Below are 22,390 nucleotides of genomic sequence, written 5' to 3'. Positions count from 1 at the left end.
CCGCCACTGGTTGCACCAGCTCTCTGTCAGGAATACTCCCACCCTGGCCTTAGGAGCTCCCAGACACCGGAAGGCAGATGTGGTTCACCAGGTGGTTCAACCACACAGCAGAACCCCGCCCGCCATCCCCAGAGAGTGCCTGGGCATCTCCATCTAGACTACTCCATTTCTGAGGGCAGGACCCCAGCCAAAGGGCCCTCGGGAGGGCAGAGAGAGCAAAACAGGCCCTTCTCCCTCACCTGTACAGCTGCAGTGTGTGGCGGTTGCCCTGATGAGTAATCTCATATTTTGGCAAGCCACAGTAGCGGTCCAGCTCCGTATCATCCTTGTACCAGGTCACCTCTGGCTCTGGGTATCCTGAGAAAGAAGCAGGAGATTGGGTTGCAGGAAGGCCAGTTCCAAAATAATGGGAAGAGGCCAGGCACTGTGGCTCACACCTGTAATTCCAGCACTTTGGGAGGCTGAGGTAGGCAGATCACCTGAGGTCAGGAGTTTGAGACCAGCCTGGCCAACATGGTGAAACCCAGTCTCTACTAAAAATACAAAAAAAAATTACCCAGACATGGTGGCGCGCTCCTGTAATCCCAGCTCCTTGGGAGGCTGAGGCAGGAGAATCGCTTGAACCCAGGAGGTGGAGGTTGCAGTGAGCCAAGATCTCGCCACTGCACTCCAGCCTAGGCGATAGAGTGAGACTCCATCTCAGTAATAATAATAATGATAATAATAATAATAATAATAATAATGGGAGGAGAGAACACGAGGCCATGGCTTTCCAGACCACCTGAAGAGACTGGACAGGACCACCTGCCCCAGGCTTGCTGGAAGAACAGAGCCACCGTATGATAGCTCAGCTTATTTTTAGAAGCTGGTCCCTGTCAAAGCTGAAAACAATTCCCCCTCAGCAGTAGGAAGGAAAATATGGAGGAGAAACTTCCTAGCTTCCTAATGGGAAGGGAGACAAGGAGTTTCCAGAAATCCCTGGCTCCTGGGAATAAGCTTCCTTCTATAGTGGCCCATTCTACTTCCTCAACTGCAGTAAGGGCTCTATCTACAGAGATCTCTTCCCCCATGTCCCACCATGAGCATCTCTTCCAAGAGCCCTCCTTTCATTTCAGGTTCCTGAGCTGTTAGGATTATTTGACAACATGGCTAAAGCATCTATCTGTCCCCCCATTCATTCATTTACCTATCGTCCATCTGTCCACACATCTACACCTTCCTACCCACCCTGTCACTGCAGTGACACTGACTGAGGTGTCTGCCCAGCCCCTTCTCGGGCACTTCCAGCCCACCCACAGGAGGAGCTCCCAGCTGTTACTGTCACATATCCCTTATCTCTCTGTCCATAGTTGATTGGTTCAGTAATGGACAGCAAATCAGCTAATCTAGCTAATTATTTGACCAAGTATTTGGGAATTAGGACCTACAGACAGTCTACCATTGTGTCTGGAAATTTAGCTTCAAAAGAGTAGAGCAGCCGTGTTCTGCCACGTGGACTGAGAAGCCAACACTACAGTGAGAGATGGAAAAAGGAAGTCGATGTTCAGGATTGAATAAGAAGTGGAAGACAGAGAGAGTTCCAAGATATTTCCAAGTACTAGTTCCATTCCTTGCCTGGGCACAGCTGCCCTCCTCTTGTCAATTCCATAAGAAGCCCCTCTGGACTTACCAATGAATGCTGATTCATATCTTAAGCTGACTGATCTGCATTACTTGCTCGAAATGAGACTGCTAACGTACATTCACTCAAAGATATATATTAAGTATACATGAACAGCAAGCTAGGGTTATGAGGACACAGAACCACATGAGACAGGGTCTCTGCTCTCCAGGAGATTATTGTGCGAAAGAGAAGGTGAGACATGGCCAGGTGCAGTGGCTCAAGCCTGTAATCCCAGCACTTTGGAAGGCCAAGGCGGGCGGATCACGAGGTCAGGAGATCGAGACCATCCTGGCTAACACAGTGAAACCTCGTCTCTACTAAAAATACAAAAAAAATTAGCCAGGCATGGTGGCAGATGCCTGTAGTCCCAGCTGCTCAGGAGGCTGAGGCAGGAGAATGGCGTGAACCCGGGAGGCGGAGCTTGCAGTGAGCCGAGATCACACCACTGCACTCCAGCCTGGGCAACAGAACAAGACTCAGTCTCAAAAAAAAAAAAAGAAAAAAAAAGAAAAGGTGAGACATGGCATGCACCCGCACAAGGCAGCAATGACACCTAGCATCTGCACAGGTGCTCTGCCTTTCCTACTGCCTACAGATACACCATGCTCCTAAGTAAAGCTTCCCCTCAGTGGATCCTACCTGCTCGTGCCTAATCAAGGACATTTCTCCAGCAATTATTCCAGCTCGCTTCTGCATCATCAAATTTTTCCTCTCGGTTACATCTTTCCCATCAGCGTACAAGCCTGCTCTACTGTGTCTTTAAAAAGAACTTCCTTTGACCCCACAGCCTCCTCCAACCCCTGCTCTTATTTCTCTGCTCTCCGCTTTACAGAAAAATTCTTTGAAAGAGCTGCCTGTACTCACTGTCTTCATTTTCCTTACTCCAGTCAGACTTTTATAGCCTCTCTTGCACCAGAATTGCTCTTGTCAAAGTCACCCATAACTTGTACATTGCCAAATCCAATTCCTATGCCCATCTGCCTAATCCATCAGCAGTACCAAACCCACTTCCTGAAACCTTTGCTTCACTTGCTTTTAGGACACCGCTCTTTCTAACTACTCCTCCTACTTCACTGGCTGCTTTTCCTGAGCTCTTCATCAGTCCTCCCCTCCCACCTAGACCTGCCCCAGAACTCAGGCCCCAGAACCATTTTCCATACTCTATCCCTACTCACAACCCAGAAGGTCCTAATTCTGTCCTGTGGCTTTCAAATATATGTATGCTTATGGACTCCCAAATTTCTATCTCCAGCCCAGTCTTCTACCCCAGTCATTATTTCTGACTGCATACCTGGCATTTCCACTTGAAGGTCTAAGAGGTATCAAGCTTACCATGTCCCATCCAAGCTCCTTAGTCTGCCCTCCAAGCCAGTTCCCACAAATCTTAGTAAATAGCAACTTCATCCCTATATTTGGTTCAGGCCAAGACCTGGAGGCAATCCTGTATTCCTTTCCTTGTCTCACCTCTACTCCATCAAGCAATCTTGCTGGCCCTCCCTTAGAATATATCTAGAATCTGATCACTCCTTGCCATTCCGCACCAACAGCTTGATCCACATTCCCGTCACCTCACACCTCAATTCCTACAATAACCTCCTCACTGATCTCGCTGCTTGGCTCTCTTCAGCCCATTCTCAGCAGAAAAGACAGAGTGATCCTTTTAAATAATGTCAGATCATGGTGCCCCTTTGCTCAAAACACCCCAATTAGCTCCATTTCACGCAGCCCTCATGATCTGGGCCCTGTGACCATGCTGGCCCCACCTCCCTCCACTTTCCCCCAGCTTGCTGTACCCACTCATGTGGTCCTGCTGGCTTGCCTCACACACCATAGGAGCACCATGCCTTGACTCCTGCAGGGCTCTGTTACTTCTCTAGAGAGGCTTTCCCTACCACCCTGTGTAAAGCAGCAACACTGTCTCCCAGGCACTTGCTATTCCTCTTACTATGTTTATTTTTCTTCATAGAACACATTGCTACGTGACATATTATACACTTAGGAGTGTGTTGGTTTACGTCCATCCTTTCCATGACAAACATCAGCTCCATGACAGCAGGGACTTATCTGTGTTATTCACTGCTGTGTCCCCAGTTCCTAGAATAGTCCCTGGTATGGAATCAACACTCATTAAATATTTATAGATGAATAAATGAAGCAATGCACTAAGTGCTTAGGGCTGCAGAGAAGGGAGCAATCACCTCTGGCTAGAGACTCAGGAAAAGCTTTTGTAGTGAGTGGCACCTGAACTCAACTTGGAAGGTGGGCAGGATTTCAGGAAAGATGGGTTCCGTCCCTCCGATCTCCCGCTTCCCCTCAGCTCTCACGTCACCTGTACTTCCCCTTCACAGCACTAATCACAATACTGTCATTGACTACTTCCTTGCCTATCTCTCCCGCTAGACTTAGGTCCCATGTGGGTAGAAACTGTATCTTGTTCACTGCTATATCCCCACCACCTAAGACAGTGCCTGACACTGGTGTGGTAATTACTTAAAAGAAATCTGTGGGACTATAAGTAAATGAGTGAGTAGGGTGAACACACAAGGTGGATGGGAAGGGCATGCCTGACAAGGGAACCCCAACAGGAGAGGGGGAGGGTGACAAGCAAAGGGCATGCTGGGGAACTGCGTATAGGAGCAGGGAGCAGGGGAGGCGAGGCTGCAGCAGCGTCGGCCAGGAACAAACTCTGGGCAGCCCTGGCTGTAAAGCGAGCCCCATGTTTCCACTGTGAGCTAAACCCCCTGGTTACATCACTGTGTGTGTGGCCAGAGCCAGCACAGGTGTCCTCACCATCCTGTGAGATGATCTCATCCCTACAAGGGCCCAGCTCAGAGCCTCCCTACCCCATGACCCACCCAGCACAGCCTCAGTCTCCAGGGCATCTGAGTCCAGCCAGATGCTCGGGCAAGAGGGCAGGGGTGGGGCAAGGAGAGAGGAGTTGAATGGACCCCACAGCCCCAGGGCTGGGGCCTCAGCCTCCATGCCACCCTCTGGTGCTGCCTCTACACAGCGGGGGCCAATCCAATAGCTTAGGGGCTTCATAACCACAATGAGCTTTGGAAGCAAATTTATTTGGGAGAACACATTGCCTTGAGCCCTGAATAATGTGAACTATATCCTAAAATGCATAAAAGCAGGAGGGCTCTGGGTCCTTCACTCCCAACTATGCATTTGTGCATGTCCACAGGCAGGTGTGCACACACTTCCAGCCCTGGCCAGGAGAGCCCACAGCAGCACTTGAGCCTGTGGCCTTCCCTCGGCCCCTTCACACCTTGTGACATCTGTTTCACAGCCAGCAGACCTGACTCAAGAACCCACCTTGGAAACTTGCAGCCTTGTCCCAACCGTTCCCAGTTCACAGAAGCTCTGATTCAAAAGAATAATGAATGGAAATGTAAAGTTTTCAAAAAGCTTTCAAATACATAGAATTTCATTTGACCCTCAGAACACTCCTGTGCAAATGATTGCTAACATTAATGAAGACTTACTATGTGCCAGATACTAAGCTGAATACTTCTCATGTATTATCTCATCTAATCCTCACAAAAATCCTATGAGGAATGCACTCTGCTACTAATCTCCAATTTAAGGACGAGGAAATCCCAGCTCATGAAATTAAAGCTCTTGTCCAAAGTTATCTAGCTAGCAGGTAGAGAGCCAGAATTCAAATCCCTCTCTTCTATAACACAGGCCAGTATTTTACTTCCTATTTTACACAAAAAGAAAATGAGGCTCAGAGAAGCTAAGTAACACCCAGGGTCACACAGCCAGCATGTGGCAAAGCCCTAGGTTTCCTTTTCCTTTCTCCAGTACTCTTTCCACTGGGGTTACTGGGACCAATATATAAGTTTTTGCTCCCAACAGTCATTTTTAGACTTACTTCTCTAAAAAAGTTTCTTCAGGAACATGGTCCTGTTTTAGAAGACTCAATCCCTTTGTACAACCTGCCCACTGTTGATGCTTCCTCCTTCCAGCCCAATATGAACATGTGCACCCACATGCAAACACACACACACACACAACATAGAATCTACAACAGAGTTGAGGAGAGTGGAGGAGGGAAGCCCCTGTGCTGGAGAGAGTGGGCTGCCTCAAGGAAGACAGTAGCACTCTGACCAGAGGGGCTCCTGGGGCAGACAGGAGCTAGCAGAGGCCCACTATCTTCCCATAAGCCTACTGTGAGTTGGAAGAACCCCAGGGCCTTGCCTCTCTTCTCCGTGACCCCAAGGGCTTCCATCACAGGTCAGCCAGCAGGAGCACTGCTGGCACAGATGACTCTCCCTCACCTGGACTAAGTTCTGACCACCAGGAAAGCATCACCTCTGCCTGGCAGGGCCCTGGTGGGCTCACTCATCCTAGCCTTGTTTAGGAAATGCTATCAGCAGTGAGGAAGGAAGAGTGCACGTGTGGTCACTCTGGAGACAAGCCAGGAGCAAAACAGCAGCCTCACACAGAGGCCAGTCTCAGCCAGAGATCCACCTCTCCAGTCTAGAGAGCTCCTGTGTCTAACCCTGACTCTTTAGTTTGCAGAACCTTCCACGTTGCCCCTCCTCTCCCCCCTCCCCTCTCCTACAGCCTGCATTTTCTCCTTGCTAATTGGAAAAGGCTTGTTTGAGGTGTACTGTGGTGATCATAGAGACCTCTTTCCTAATGTACTACACAAAACTCAGGAAAGCTGAGATTCTGAATGTATGTGAGGATTAGTGGGGGCAGGAGAGGAGAAGATCAACAATGGACTAAAGTATGGATATCAGAGGTAGCCAGAGCCCCAGAAACCTTACAGACTTCATTGGTAGTGTTGTAGATCTTGGCACAGTAGGTGCTATGATATACACAGTAGGTAGGTTGTATGATATACAACCATACATCATAAAATAAATCTCTGAGCAGCCCTGCCTGGTCATCATGAGATGTGGCAGAAAAGGTTGCTCCTTTGGATTGGGCTTGAAACAGGGAACAGCTTACTTCCATGATGACACTGGGAATATTTGATAAAATACTCATGACTCTATAAGCCAGACTCATGTCTGGCATCTCCACATTGCTCTCAAACTCCGTGGCTACAAAGAAAAGAATGGAAAAGGAGAGGAAGGAGAGCCATCTCTGACACCTGCACGTCTCAAGTGGTCCCAGGTCCCCACTGCAGCTGCTGTTACCCAGGTATCAAAGCTGTGGCTGAAATGAACAGGCAATGTGGAAAGTAGAAAAGATACTGGTTTTGTCATCAGCACAGTCAAGGTTCACTGTGGTCATCTGATATGTACTGAGCATCTTTGTGCCAGCTCTGGAGAGGCATGATGTGTCAGGTGTGTTCCCTGTCCTTGTAGATGTCATGATCTTGTTGGGGAGAGAGATGTGTAAACAAAAAAACTATGTGGTGGAGGATGGAGCAAGAGCTCTCCTGGAAACACCGGAGATGACCTCCCAGAGGGCAAGCCCCTTGAAAGGTGAGAAGGATTTTGCCAGGCAGAAAACCAGTAGGCTTCTAGGTAAAAAGGCAGAATGAACATGCCATTTATCTTCACACCCTTCCTCAAGCTCACTAAACTGCCCTGAAAAGACTTTTTAATCAACGAAGATGAAGTGAACAGGCAAGGAGAGTAATAGGAGCAACAAAATTTTGAAACTTAGAAAGCAGATGGACAAGTGGAAACTGACTTAGCAGACTCAAGACAGCTCAACCCTAAGCTAGCAGTGGAGAAAACTGAGAACTATCCTTTTGACACCAGAAAATCCCCAAAGGGCCTAAGAATTGGCAAATTGGTACCTCTGGAACTGGGAGAAAGAGGAAGGAAGAAAGGTTAAAAGGTGCTTAGAAAATAGATCTCTGGAACCCTTCACCCATTCTATCTCACTGGATGACTGCTCCTTCCCCACCACAGCCAAAGGTGAAGTTTATTATTTGGAAATGTAAAAGTCTGCCCTGAGAGTAAGCCAGCATAACTGAGGGCATGACTATTCTATGAAAAATAGAAAAATGTAATAACCATGTATCATAAAATAAATGTCTTATGCTGAGAGCCCACCCAGCCCTCTGATCTGCATAACTCCCAGAAAACCTTTTGCTAGGAAACCTCACTAGTCCAAGAGGAAGAAACTAAAGAAACTTACTTGGCAGTTCCCAACAGTAGCTACCTAGATCACCCTACAGTAAACAGCCAAGTTTTCAGGCCCCTCCTCCTTGCTCAGAACCTCTGATCAGCTTGTAAGTCTCCTACTCTTGCTCACTGTCTGACAGCCAAAGATTTCTAGATATGGGAGGAAAGCCTGTAATTGAAGATTGATGACAAAATTAAATTAAACAGAGAAAAAGCAAGACAGAAGAAAAACTACGCAAGGAAAAGGAAACTTTTAGTAAACTATCATTAATAAGCGTCTCAGACAGCTAAGAAAAGATACTACATTCATGAAAAGTGCAGGATGCTTACAGAAAATGACAAAAATTAAAACCCTTGGAAATTAAAATTCAGTAGAAGAGTTGAAAGATAAAACTGAGGAAATCTCCCAGAAAGTAGAGCAAAAGACAAACAGATGAAAGGGGAATAAAGGATAAGAAAATAAAAGTCCATGTCCAGGGGAACAGCTATCCAAACAGGAGTTCGTAAAGTAAGATGACAGAAAACAGGAGGATAAAATCAAATTTCCCAGAACTAAAGGCTCTCCATTTCCAACTGAAAGCATCTAAGCATGTTCCAGGGTGAAGAGACCCATATCAAAATACATCATTATGAAATACCAGAACACTCTTACAAGCTTCCAGAGAGAAAAACTGGTCACATGCAAGGAATTACGATCAAACTGTCTTCTCACTCTGAAAAGCAATATTGGAAGCAAAAAGATAATGGAACAATGTCTAAAATTCTGAAGGAAAATTATTTTCAGCTTCTAATTCTATACCCAGTCAAATTCCCAAGAAAAAGTAAAGTAGAAAAAAAGAGGCCGGGCACACTGGTTCATGCCTGCTATAATCCCAGCACTTTGGGAGGCCAAGGTGGGAGGATTGCTTGAGCCCAGGAGTTTGAGACCAGCCTGGCAACATAGTAGGACTTAGTCTCTACCACACACACACACATACACACACACACAAAATAAGCTGGGCGTGGTGGTACATGCCTGTGGTCCCAGCTACTCAGGAGGCTGAGGCAAGAGGATCACCTGAGCCGGGGAAGTTGAGGCTACAGTGATCTGTGATCATGCCACTGCACTCCAGCCTGGGTGACAGAGGAAACCTTGCCTCAAAAAACCAACCAACCAACCAACCAACCAACCAACCAACCAACCAACAAAAACATTTTCAGACACAAGGAATCCAACATCTGTTTCCCATGTACTCTTTCTAGAAAGCTACCAAAACAAGAATGTAAATCAAGAAAGAAAAAAATGTAGAATACAAAAAGCAGGAAAGTTATCACAGAAGACAGGTAAAGCAAATCTAGAGGATAGCAACTGTGTACCAGATACAGGGAGAAATGAAGGCACATTGGAGCAGAGGGACTCAAGGGAGAGCAAGGTCCAGGCCTTGCCATCACCATGCCCTCTGCTACTCCACCATCTTCAGGACCTGATGAAACCACTCGGGCAGTATTCAATAAAGCAAAAAAAAAAAAAAAAACCAACAAAGGAAGACATGAGATCCAGGAAGTTGAATTAACCCCACAGAAAAGCAAAGGGAAGACCCAGGATAACAGCTGTGTATCAGGCCCCAAAAGGCTAGCAGTTCAGATAAAAGAAGAATGGAGAGCTCCAAGAGGAATATCTCCAAGGGAAGTAACTGCCAGATTACTGATGTCATTGACCTTGCAGAATATTGTCTTAAGAGGCTATTAGGAGGTATAAGAAAAATTAGCAACAGATACCAAAAAAAGAAACAAATGAAAAACTATGGAAAGTACTAACCTTAGGAAAAACAAAAGAAAAAAAATATGCATAGTATGCTACAATGTTCAGTTACAAATAATATTGCATAGGCATAATAAGGTAAACAGTAAAATTGATTTAAGCAAAAATTATGATATAACTGAAGCAGGATAGTTTTAGAAAACTATCATTAATAAGAGTCAAGGAAGTAACCATGTCCTCAGGACACAGCAACCATCGGGACCATACAGTCAACACAATTAAGCCCTAGCATGGGCATTGTAAAGTTCATTAAAGCAAGCTATCTCCAGTAGGGAAAGAAAGCAGGAGCATTTTGATTTTACCTGTCCTCAAACTCACCCTTTGCTCATTGTAATAGTAAAAAACACACCCCTGGGTGGAGATTTAAGATGCATGTCTCATGAGCATGGGTGTGGTGGCATGCGCCTGTGGTCCCAGATACTCATGATGTTTGAACAAGCATGTACAGCTACTGCGCATGTGCACCCAGAAGACCACCCAGAACATGCTTACGAGCAACACCTCTTCCTACCGCCTCATGAATAATCATGTAAAACTTACAGAAAGGTAGTTTCCCTAGGTACCAGTCTTTGCTGTCTCATCCTCACGAGAAGTCCAAGCTGAATCTTCTCTCTCTCAGGTGTCCTGTCTATTCTGCACCTAACTTTTACAGTATTCTTTTTCCTTTGCAATAAATTGTTCTATCTCCTTTGCTGTGTGTCTTTTGTTTAAACCTTTTTAAACCAAGAAGATGAGAACCAAAGTCCCACAATTGCTGTCAACATAATTATATGAATAAGATAAGTTTAGGGAAATAGAGAAAATGATGGTATAAAAGAGCTAATTCCTCATCTACCATAACAGGAAGACAATAGAGAACATCTAAAACTGAAGAATTTCATGTAGTACTCAGCATGATGGAAATGTATACATGCCAGAAGAAACAGCTAAAAGCTGAAAACAGTTGCTTCTGGGAAGACAAATTGAGAGGGGTGAACTGCTGTATTTTGAAGTATGCCTTTTAGTATAATTTGAAGTCTTAAATTATGTGCATATATTAATTTGACAAAGTAAAATTTAATTTTCTTTAAAAAGAAGCATTAAGGACTTTCTAAATAGAGAAAATCAGATGTGCAGAAGCACGAAGCTGTGAAAGAACTGGGTTTTTCTAGGAAACTCTAAGTGCCACAGTAACACAAGAGATGCAGGTGGGAAGCAGCATCAGATGCCGGAGAGCAAAAGCAGTGTCTCCCTCACCAGTGCTGCAGACTTTGGCAATGCATCAGCCTCTTTCAGCTTCCTCCTTCGTAAAATTTGACTAAAAATAGCACTTACTTCATAGGGATTTGTAAGCATGCAATGACAATGGAAACAGACAACTCGTGAAATTCACCATATGCCATACAAAGATATGGGATGAATACCTATGTCCCTCGGAGCAGAGAGTGTTCTCAGTCTGCAGCTCAGACGGTTGAGTAAGGGTGAGAACTGCCCAAGTGAGAAGCTGTTTACTGGCTGGGGTAAACAAGTCCCCCAGAATTAGGGAATGTCACAGCTGGAAACCACAAATGCCCTTGACTTACAGAAACAACAGGCTCTCCAGAGGGAGCCTGGGCCTGGCATCTGATAGCTGCACAGCTGGGAGGGGTGGGTACCCATTCATGGGTCCTGCAGGCCCTGAGGCTGGTCAGGTTGGAGTCTCTACTGGGTGGTCTGGGGGAGAGGCAATGTCTGGAACCACCCTCTCAGCACTCCCACCCACTATCCTCCCCTTCCAAGGAGTATCACTCTGCTTCCTATTCTGCCAAACAGTTGCTTCAAATTCCACCATGAAGCTCAGTGAAATGCAAATAACAGTAGTCAGTTTCTAACACTTATATGGTACTTACTGTACATCAGGTACTACTCCAAACACTTTGCATGTATTAACTCATTCAATCTCAATTAACCCTATGAAGTGCATCCTATCATTATCCCCACTTTACAGATGAGGCAGCTGAGAGGTTATATAACCTGCTCAGTGACATCATTGGAAAGGGGATGAGCCAGGACTCTAAGCCAGGCAGTCTGCCTCCAGGGTCTGTAGTCAGAATCACCACATGCAATTCTCCTCTCAGGCTTGAGACTCCCAACCGTCAAATTACTCAACTATAACATGGGGATACTCAGGGAGATGACCTCAAAGATCTCTTTCCATTGGAGTACTTCTTTTCGTGCAATTAGTCCATTAGTCATGGATGTATGCCTGAGGGTCAGGAACCTTCACCGAGGACAGGTTCCAAAGAAGAGTAGGGTATATATGTGGCTCCAGAATGGGAAGAGCAAGAGGCACCAGCCCACACAGGGAGGTTAAACTGGAGAGAAAGCTCAGAAAGTAAATATCACCTCACATAGTTTTGTGCACACAGCCTTTCCACCCCACCATTCCTGTCCTCACAGCCTCCTTGGACCCTGCTCTCTGCAGAGGCCCTGGCATGCAGCATACAGACTCCTTACCTGTGACGATGCAGGTGAACCTGACGTCGCTGTCCTCAGACACAGCCCGGGACTTGAGTGTGGTCTCAAATAGCGGCTGGGTCTCCTCTGTGAGCTGAGCAATGATGGAGCAGAAGGTGCTCCTAGGAGAGGCAAAGAGCTATTCAGAGCTGGCCTTCCCCACAACAAACAGCACAGCCTGGCCTGTCCAAGGTAGCTTCCATCTCACCACGCCTGTTCATCTTCCTGCGGCCAGAGCTCCAGCACCCAGGCAAGTCTTTCTTCAAGGCAGCCTGTGCCTCTTGGCTAGGCTGGGGCCAGGTATCAAGGGGTTGAATGGAATCCTGACCCAGACCCATTACAATAGGCAAGTTACTGACCATGGGCCAGGCTCCTGAGCATGTCATGCTACCAGCTGAGGCATCCCATCCCATCATTGTTGGGAGGGGGGCCTTACTTCACCCTGCACCTTTCATCTCCAGGGACGCTGGTGCATGAGGGAGACACACAGATAAGTAGGTCAAGCCTCGGAGATGGAACCCCCAGCATAGCAGAGCCTCCATTCATGCCAAGAGGGGAAGGCCAGCCAACCCTCAGTGACTCAAGGTCCTAAGAGCACAGGAGCCTCTCCTAGAGCTTGGGCTTAGGAAAAAAGCGCCTACATTTGTGAGTGCAGACCCACAATGGACAAAGAATAAGCTGGCCAATGCTAGGGGTCTAGACCCAAAGGGGAACTCTAATTCATAAGGGTATCAGAAAGGAGAGACCCACCCCAAATGAAGCTGAGAAGCATCCTTGGAAAGCCAGCTGTGGCTCCCCTGCTCCATCCCTGGATACCACATGCTGAAGTGAAACATGGTTGGCTGCTCCAGGACCAATCAGCAGGAGTGCCAAACCACAAACAGATCCACCCCTGCAAAAGCCAGAACTTTTAGTTCCCTTCTCCAGTCCATCTCCCAGATTTCAGGGGCATCAGTAAGCACTGAGTCCAGTACAAACTCACCAACAATGCTCAGGGCTTACAGTCTTCTCCTTCCTGGGCCCAGGAAGCAAACCACCATGCCAAACCCTTTCAAGGGCCAGCAGAGACACAGTGTGTTCCTAGGTGTGAAGCGCCACCACATAGCCAGGTTTTGTGGTGCACAAGCCATGCCTGGCCCTCCCTCCCCAGGCATACATCCCATTGTGAGCAGCAGAGAGGACTGTGAGGGGGGCAAAGTGAAGAGAAGCAGGAGAAACTGTAGTGAGAAAGACACATCATTCAAAGGTGCCTTTCCCTGTGCCTCAGAGGAAGGGATGGTCACCCAAGGGCAATGTTTGTCTGTCCATGGCCTCTCTGCCAGGGGCCAAGAGAGTCTGTGGAAGCAGAAGCAAACAGGATCTAGAACCCTACACACTTTGTGGGGAGGGGTTCCACATTCAATGTATCTTTTCTGTGAATATTATTCTAGACTTGAGTTTGAAGAGAAGGGTTGTACCCCAGAGAATATCTGGAATCAAGTAAGACTTCTGGACTGATGGGGGTCCCGCTCTGGTTTCACCACAGGAATGCAGATACCTGGGCGTTCCTGGAGTTGACAAGGGCCCTCCCCGACAAAGATCACCCATAAAGGGGATCCCAATCTCACTTACCTGAACATTTGAGCCAGGTCTGCAGTTAGACATATTCTGTAACACTCCCTACAACCTTCCGTCACCTACAACTCATCTGTGCAATAAACATCTTTTCCTTTTCTTCTTAAGCCACTCAGAAATAGAGGGTCCTCAGGTCCTAGGCTATCAACTCCCTGAACACTCAGGAAGTGTTAATATCTGAAAATGTTTCTTGCTGCTATCATACTAACAGCAATTTCTGATCTGGGGAAATATCAAATCTCAATCAACAGTTTCTAGAAACCACCAGGGTAAACATAATCCTACTTCCATGAGTCTGTAGTTAATTCAAACCATCCCTAATTATGTCCTCCCTGCATAATTTGAATACTATCTCATCCATGACCTTGAGCCTGGATCCAATATTCAGTTGAGAGCCACTTGGACAAGTCTAAGGAAATCATTTCGGCTACTGGATAAGTGAGACAACAGGGAAGCTATGCTTTAAGAAAATTTGCAGAGACAAATGCTCATGCTAGATATTGAAAAATGGGCCGGGTGCGGTGGCTCATGCCTGTAATCCCTCCACTTTGGGAGGCTGAGGCGGGCAGATCACGAAGTCAAGAGATCGAGACCAGCCTGGCCAACATGGTGAAACCCTGTCTCTACTAAAAATACAAAAATTAGCCAGGCATGGTGGCAGGCGCGTGTAGTCCCAGCTACTCGGGAAGCTGAGGCAGGAAAATCGCTTGAACCCGGGAGGCAGAGGTTGCAGTGAGTCGAGATCGCGCCAGTGCACTCCAGCCTGGCGATAGAGAGAGACTCCTTCTCAAAAAGAAAAAAAAAAAAAAAAGAAAAAAACAAGTAGTTATTTTATTTCATTATTCTTTTTGAATGGAAAAGAACATATCTTCTCAAACTTTCCACATTAGGTCCTAAGCTGTATTACAAAAATGTTTACATTAGAAAACAAGTAACAGCGGAAAGGTGTGGCTAGATGAAAGCCTTCTCTTTAGGGAAGTGGGCTTGGGGTACATTTGGAAGCACAGGGAGTCACTTTATATACTGTCATGTTCTGCTGAATGTCACACAGCTTCTCATTGCCACAAGCTTTCTGTCCCCGTCCTCCAAACCAGTCGAATGTGGGACAGACTCTGAGTGTGCTGCGCCCTATGCCCTGGAGAGCCAGGAAGTCCACACATCTGGAAATGGTCTTGTCCAACCCTGACGAGTCCTTCCAACTCCATGACTTCATAAGGATATCACAGACTAATCATATGTTTCTAAGGAACACCAGAATCATTGGTTTTCATGATGTTCAGCGGAACCTAACCTTGCCCTTAGGTTAGGTTTGGTTTGCCCAGGTCCTCTCCTTTCAACGCTTACCACACTCCACTTGGAATTAGTTGTGATATCCTCAGTTCCACCCATGAGCCACACAGAACAAAGTCTCCTCAGTGTTCATCCCCATCAAGGACCATGGACATAGTAGTTGCTAATCATGTCTGTAAACATTAGCTATTCAGAAACCAGTTAGCTATTCTGAAATCTTTCTCTGTGTGAAGAAAATGTAGCTAACTCTCCCCAAATCTATCAGAATCTGGGATGAGGCCCAAGTGGTGGGAAGGAGCCAGGAAATGTTCCCATTTTGATTGTAACAGTCAGTTCAGCCAAGGGTAAAGAGCTGTCCTTCAGTTCAGGAGGCAAGAAGACAGTCATTCACCCAGCAAACCTGGACCATGAGCCTGCTCAGACCTTGCCCTGACTCTGCAGCAGATTCAGAGAATAAGTTATGCAGGAATACACTAACGTGGTATTCTCTGATCTCACAGAGTTCAGTCTTCAGGGATGGGGAGGAACCAAAGAAAAGGAAAATTCAGAGAAACAGGAGGTAAAAGGAGAACTTAAATGACTGCAGAAAAAAATTTTAAAAGGCAGTTGCCATGGTTAGAAGAAGATAGACAATAAGGTATCACACCTAGATATGTGGTTCCAAAAACATGAAAACCTAGAATTGAGGCCAGGCACAGTGGCTTATGCCTCTAATCCCAGGACTTTAGGAAGCCAAGGCAGGAGGATCCCTTGGAGCCAGAAGTTCAAGACCAGGGAATACAGTGAGACCCTGTCTCTACAAGAAAATTTTTAAAAATTAGCCAGGCATCATGGTGCATTCCTGTAGTTCCCGCTACTCAGAAGGCTGAGGCAGGAGGATCCCTTGAGGCCAGGAGTTCAAGGCTGCAGGGAGCCATTGCATTCCAGCCTGGGCAACATGACAGAGCAAGACCCTGTCTCTAAGAAATAAAAAACCTGGCCGGGCGTGGTGGCTCAAGCCTGTAATCCCAGCACTTTGGGAGGCCGAGACGGGCGGATCACGAGGTCAGGAGATCGAGACCATCCTGGCTAACACGGTGAAACCCCGTCTCTACTAAAAAATACAAAAAACTAGCCGGGCGAGGTGGCGGGCGCCTGTAGTCCCAGCTACTCGGGAGGCTGAGGCAGGAGAATGGCCTAAACCCGGGAGGCGGAGCTTGCAGTGAGCTGAGATCCGGCCACTGCACCCCAGCCTGGGCGACAGAGCGAGATTCTGTCTCCAGAAAAAAAAAAAAAAAGAAATAAAAACCTGGGATGGGGAAGAGGTGGGTCATGTGACATGACTGGTGGCTCCCTGTTCTGTTCCCATCGTGTCTCCTAGGGACACAGAGATGTCATTGCAGGCATCTCAGAGACCCCTGCCCATATTTCTATTCCTGATATCCTGTGCCCATCTCAAATGGCCCATGCAAGCATCAACTCTGGCCCCCTGTGAGAGCCATGTTCACCTGAGTACCTTCTTGCACTCTCCCCACCCGCCCTCCAGCTCTCCCCTCACCCCATGCAGCCTGGTTAGTGCATGAGCAGTCACTCAGTGGCCCCTCAATGCCCAGACCCAAGAAAAAAGCAGTCAGAGAAATGTAGTGCAATATGCATTTACCTTCCAGAGCTGGGGTGAGACAACCGGTTGCTTGATAAGCTAAGCAAAAACAGCAAATGGAATCATTAGGCCAAAAAAGCAAGGAGAAGGAAGTAGGCGAAATCAACAGTCGCAAACTATTAATCGGCCACCTTCTGCGGCCCAGAAGCCTTTCTATTAAAAGGGACCAGCTGTCTTAGTTGGCCTGCTCCATTTAGCAAGTGGCCTGACCACCGGACACCAATGTATCTGAAACCAAGAGCTCATTAAATGCAGCAAAGTCCAGGAAAATGGTTAGGCAGAAAGGAGGCCCCTTGGGGCTGTGCTTTGAGAAAGGTGTGTCCCAGGCATTTGGGTCACTGCCCCAGAGAGGGAGGCTTACAGCTGCCTGGCATGTTTCCCCACCCCACAGCATACCAGCCTGGGGGCAAGCTCCTGCTTCAATTCTTGGCCTTTGGGAGAAAAGAGCCCCATTCCTGGAAATCCCCTGAGAGGCTAGGAGAGAGAGACAGGTGGCTTGGAGAACACCCATCATTAATATGTTAAAGTATGGTTAAAGAGGCCACGCAAGGCAAACCAGCTGGGAGAGTGAAAAAGAGAAAAACAAAGCAGTTAATTCAGCAGGAGCTGGGAGGCACCCAGCTTCATGGTCCACACAAGGCCCATTCTGCCTGAGGCCCTGATCATCCCTCCTGCCTGGGGCAGCCAGGAAAGGCCACTGCTTAGGGCACTAGGATGAGGACCCACATAGGACCACCCCTTACTGGAGTTCTAGCCCACTTACTATGAGCCAACTATTCCCTCTCCCTCCTCCATTCCTGATACAAAAATCTCCAGTGGGGCCCTGGATCCCAGCTCCTTGAGAGATGTCAGGGCTCACCCCATCCACACTCCCTTCAGCTGTCCCTATCATGAGAAGAGCTCTCCCTTCCTTATCAGCAGCCCAGCCTGTTCAGTGGTGCTCACGGTCTGTGTCTCTATGAGGATCCCATCTCTTTATAACCACAAAACCAAACCCATCCTTTTCCCTAAAACCTGGCTTCACCCCTAACCCCGGGCTCCTGGGTTGGTAGATACCTCCAGCATTCTCCCAAACTCCTAAGCTCAAAACCTGCCATCTTGGATTACTTCTTCTTCCCCAACCCCAAATCCAGTCCGTCCACAATTCTTGTCCCTTCTTTCTCCCCTTCTCTCTACTCTTGTTGTTGCACTACAATCTAGACCCTCATGGCTCCACACTGATGACCACCTCAACCCCTTCTCCTTAACCCCTCATATAACCCACTTCTCTAACAAAATGCTGCAGTCCCCCAGTGTAGAGGACACTGAGTCTCCACTTCTTGACTGGGCGGGTGGGGGCCTCCCTGATCTACTCACACTCCCACGACAACCAGGTTCCCTCTACTTCCCAATGCTCTGGTGCCACCATAGCCAGGCCTGTCCCTTATTGGTATGAAAAGTCCTTCCTGACCCCTGAGCCTTCCCTTTTGTCCTCCCTGTTTGGAAAGTCCTTCTTCCCTCCTACTGCTCAATTAAATCCTGCCCATCCAGCCTTCAAACCTAGTTCTTGTAGTTTCTGTGGCTCCTAGCACAGTGCTGCACAGACAATGGGCATTTAACTGCTGTTCTATAGAAGGGAGAGAGAGAGAGAGAGAAAAAAGAGAGAGAGAGAGGAAGAAAAAGAAAGAGGAGGAAAGTAGAGTGAGGGGTCTGGGGAGAGAGGGCAGGGGAGAGAAAGGCATTTTTCAAGCAGGAAGGGTGCTGCCCCCCAGAGGGAGCTGCTGCTCCAGAAAAGATGGAAAGGAGTGTGCTAGAGTGCAGTTGCCTCTGCTCAGAACTTTAAAAATCCTCTGGAGGCTGCCTGGGCAGAACCTCCCATGGTTCCAAGGCACTGGCCAACTCCATCCTTTCCTGACCATAAATTTCCTTTGCCCCTCTCCTTTAGGATTGGGAGATTTCTTCTTCTTTGGGTCTGGACTTCTTCCCTGGGAAGGAGAGGGGGAGAGTTAGCTTTCTAATTCAGAAAGGAAAATGACAAGTTCCACCTACACGTGGGTCAAGAAATGAGCTGGGACAGAGGACCCCTCCCCCAGCTCTGCTGCTCCTGGACCAACCATCCTGCCCTCTCTAGGCCTCGCCCTTACATCATTAGTCAGGTCAGGAGAAACCCTGGGCTAATGGAGGCACCTGGTCTTCAGAAGGTGGAAGACCTGCCTGTGCCCTGCTGGCTGGGCCACAGCTAGGCTCAGGGCTGTCACCCAGGCAGGGGAGCTCCCCATTTACTGCCTCTGAGGGGGAGCCGAATGAGAGGCATCAAATGTTGGGGCAGAAAAACTTTAAAGAGTTCTTTATGCCACCTTCATCTCACAAAATGGGAATTCATACATAAGCAGAATAGGAAAAAAGAAAAAAGTTGGGGGGTGGGGTTGGAAATCAGGGCCCAGAAAGGAAAGGTCTCCTCATAAAGGAGTGAAGCTGGGACTGAGCACAGTGGCTCATGCCTGTAATCCCAACACTTGTGGGGCTGAGGTAAGAGGATCGCTGGAGCACAGGAGTTCAAGATCAACCTTGGCGATATAGCAAGACCCCATCTTTATAAAAAATAAATAATTAAAAACTAAACTTGGCTGGGTGTGGTGGCTCTCGTCTGTAATCCCAGCACTTTGGGAGGCCGAGGCAGGCAGATGACCTGAGGTCAGGAATTCAAGAACAGCCTGGCCAACAGGGTGAAATCCCATCTCTACTAAAAATACAAAAATTAGCCGGGTGCGGTGGCAGGCATCTGTAATCCCAGACTACTCAGGAGGTTGAGGCAGGAGGATTGCTTGAACCTGGGAGGCGGAGGTTGCAGTGAACAGAGATCACGCCACTGCACTCCAGCCTGGGTGACAAAGCAAGACTCCATCTCAAAAAAAAAAAAAAAAAAACACCAAACACTAAAAGAGTGAAGTAGGCTACGGAAAACCAGAACTGACCACAGAAGCTGGGAGACTCCATCCCTCCCAGCTTTCATCTATTCCGGGACATAAAAGGCCTTTGGACAGTCCTGGCCTGATACCTCAGGTTCCCTAAAAGCCCTAGACAGCCTGGCTGACCCATGCTGAACAGCAGAGCTACAGGTTCTGTGACTTCTCTGAGTCCACCTGGACCAGGGCCTCCAAGAATCCAGGGGGCAGGGCCTTCTGGAACTTCTGAATATCCCATAAAAGCTAATTAATCATAACTGCTTCTACTCAACTGTTGTGGCCCCTTAACTTCTCTAGCCTACCCACATCTCACTGTCCTATGGGGGTGAGGTCCCAGATGCCGGGTGACCTAGGGGCTGGGCCTACAGTTTGGTGGAACTATCTGCTTGTTGGACCTCTGACCCCAGTGGGCATTGGAAATATTCTTGCACCGACATGGACTAGAACCCTTTCAGAGCTGTGGGGCAGGGAAAGGTGCATGGGGAGATAGGTTCTGGGCCCTCCACCAAGGCCTCTGGTGTCCATCAGCTCAGCTGTCCATCAGCTCCCAGGGACAGCCCCTCCTCACAAGGGCCCATGAGAATGATGCCTGGAGAGCTCCATGACACATCTGTGTGAAGGCAGACCCACATGTTGGAGCCAAGAGAGTGGGGACAGAACTTGCCTCTCAGTCAAGGACTCAGGACTCTGGCATAGTCAGGGCTCAGCTAGGCTGGAGTCAATATAGTTGGCAAAATTCTCCAGGGACTGTCTTTCTCCCTGTCTCTAGGGAGCTCTCCCCACCCCCACAGGCAGTGAGGCTGTTCTGAGGGACAGCAGACAGTACGATGGCTCCCTCCAACACAGGTCAGGCCTTGCTAGAGAAGCAGGAACTGCCCCGCCCCCTCCACTCCCCACTGCAGCCACAGTCACATTCTCCCCACTTTGGCCGGAGGCTTTTCCAGAAGCCTGATAAATCTGGCTGTCCTTGTCTCTCAGAACCTCTGGGGGTCTGTGGCTAGCTGGCAGGAGCAGTAAAAAACTCTGCAGGGGCAAAACACAGCCCAAAGTCCAAAGCTCTCTCCCACTCCTCCTGTCTTGCCCCCTCCAGATACTTGATGAAAGAGACTCCTTTTAAGAACATTCCCATTTAGGTCCAAAGGGACTTAAGCCAGCCACTTCTATCCCACCTCTAGCTCTCAGGCTGGCACAAGCTTTGTGCTCATGAGGTGTGCAATTAACATTTATCTATCATACAACTGCACAGTCAGGCAGCAGCACTGTGTCCACTCTCCAGTCCTTTTCCTAAAATCCCAGATCCCCTGCCCTCCCCATTCTGCCTGGTTTTCAAGGTACTATTTCCTCCCTTCCTTCATTGCTGCTGTCTCCAAGAAGGACCCTGGTTCTGCCTCTTCTGTTTGTTCCACTGGTATTGACAAAGGCCAAACACAGGAGGCAAAGCCCAGACAAATCACTGTGACAAGTGTGAGGCTCCCACAAGGGAGTCAGCTTCTCTAAGGGCTGGAATTAATGTCCAAATTTCATTCCGGTTTATCTGTAGAGCCAGGAGTAGGAAAAAGGGGTATTCTTTGCTGGCAGCCAGGGGCCTTGTTGAGTCTGACTCAGTCACTAACATCAGTCCTCAGCCCTGCCCCAGACATATGACACCATTTGACGAGTTTTATGCAGAAACTGGTTCCGGTTACATTTGAACTTTCCCAACTCCAAGGTCAATAGGACTCAGCCAATTCACGAGGAAGTGCCCAGGACTTTTCCTGAATGTCCTTGATGCCTGTTTTTATGCTGTTTTAAGAATGGAGAACAAGAGGTCTCTGGACAGCCTCTTGGAGGAATGACTGTTTTCTGTATAATACACAAGCCAAGTTCTCAGGCTATGAAACAACCACTATCTCAACACATTTCCCTTTGGAAAATAGACTCCAGAAGTGGAGGGAAACTGAGCTGCCCACAGGGGGCAGGAAGTGTCTGTCTCCATGGCAATGCGTGTGTCCATGTGCGTCTGTGTGCCTTTGATTGCCTGGATGGGTGTCTATTGTCTTTGTGTCTTTATATCTGTGGGTGGCCTAGCTGCTAAACCAAAGCTTCCATACCTCTTAAACTCTTGGAAGACCAGTGAAGAGCTCATTAGTTCCACACCTCCCTTGGCATTTCCCTTCCCCAAACTGGACAGGGCACTTCGCTCCCTCAGAGCTGCAAGTCCTTAATTCCCGACATCCCCAGACAGTATGTCATCCCATCCCCTATCTCACCAGCCCCAACTCAGGTCCTGGGGAGGACCCAAGTTCTGGGCCCAGTAGAGGAACCTTATTTACAAAGGTTTATTTCTTTCTGGGGAACCTCCCCACCCTGAGCTAAGTAGCCCCTACTCTGGGCAGCCCCCCAGCACCCTCTCCCTGTCCCCACCAGTTCTCTCCCGCTCCCTACCTGCCAGGGAGGAATTTCAGCCACTCTGACTTTCCTTATCTCTAACTGTGGAATCCCAAGCCAGGGAATAGCAGGGTAGGGCCGGGGGAGATAAAGAAAGCCTTCAGACCCCATGAAATCACTCCAAAGTGGAGCCTTTGTCCTCTCTTGAGCTTCGCACTGCCAGAGGCCTCAGGCCCGTGGATCAGGAGGGGTCACAAGGGGCTATGAAGGCTATTCCAGCTACCATGTCCCCAGACCCTGGGCCTTGGGGCTGAGAGGGCTCGAGGGCGCAGGCCCAGCCCAGGCCTACAGGGACCAGGCCGCCCTCACAGGGACTGATCCCAGGGCCTCGCCCAGCCCAACGCCATCCTGCCCCTCGGTGCCACTCACCTGGTCTCCGGCCGCACGCTGAGCAGGTAGCTCCGGCTGGCTGGGCTGGGGATCCACACGGGGCCGTCG

General features: G+C 48.3%; 1 protein-coding gene across 1 annotated transcript in view; it reads right to left on the bottom strand.

The window, feature by feature from the left end:
* ALPK3 (alpha-kinase 3) overlaps positions 1 to 22,390 on the bottom strand; it is a 70,282-nt gene that overhangs the window by 38,054 nt on the left and 9,838 nt on the right. The window contains 4 exon segments of the mRNA XM_011999376.1: positions 240 to 357; positions 12,038 to 12,159; positions 16,581 to 16,619; positions 22,322 to 22,389. Of these exon segments, the coding sequence (XP_011854766.1) occupies positions 240 to 357; positions 12,038 to 12,159; positions 16,581 to 16,619; positions 22,322 to 22,389 (347 nt within the window).

The sequence above is a fragment of the Mandrillus leucophaeus genome, unplaced genomic scaffold, assembly GCF_000951045.1.
Source record: "Mandrillus leucophaeus isolate KB7577 unplaced genomic scaffold, Mleu.le_1.0 Scaffold1164, whole genome shotgun sequence".
Lineage (NCBI taxonomy): Eukaryota > Metazoa > Chordata > Mammalia > Primates > Cercopithecidae > Mandrillus > Mandrillus leucophaeus.
Note: the sequence above shows the minus strand (reverse complement) of the source record. Positions and strands in the feature narration are given on the sequence as shown.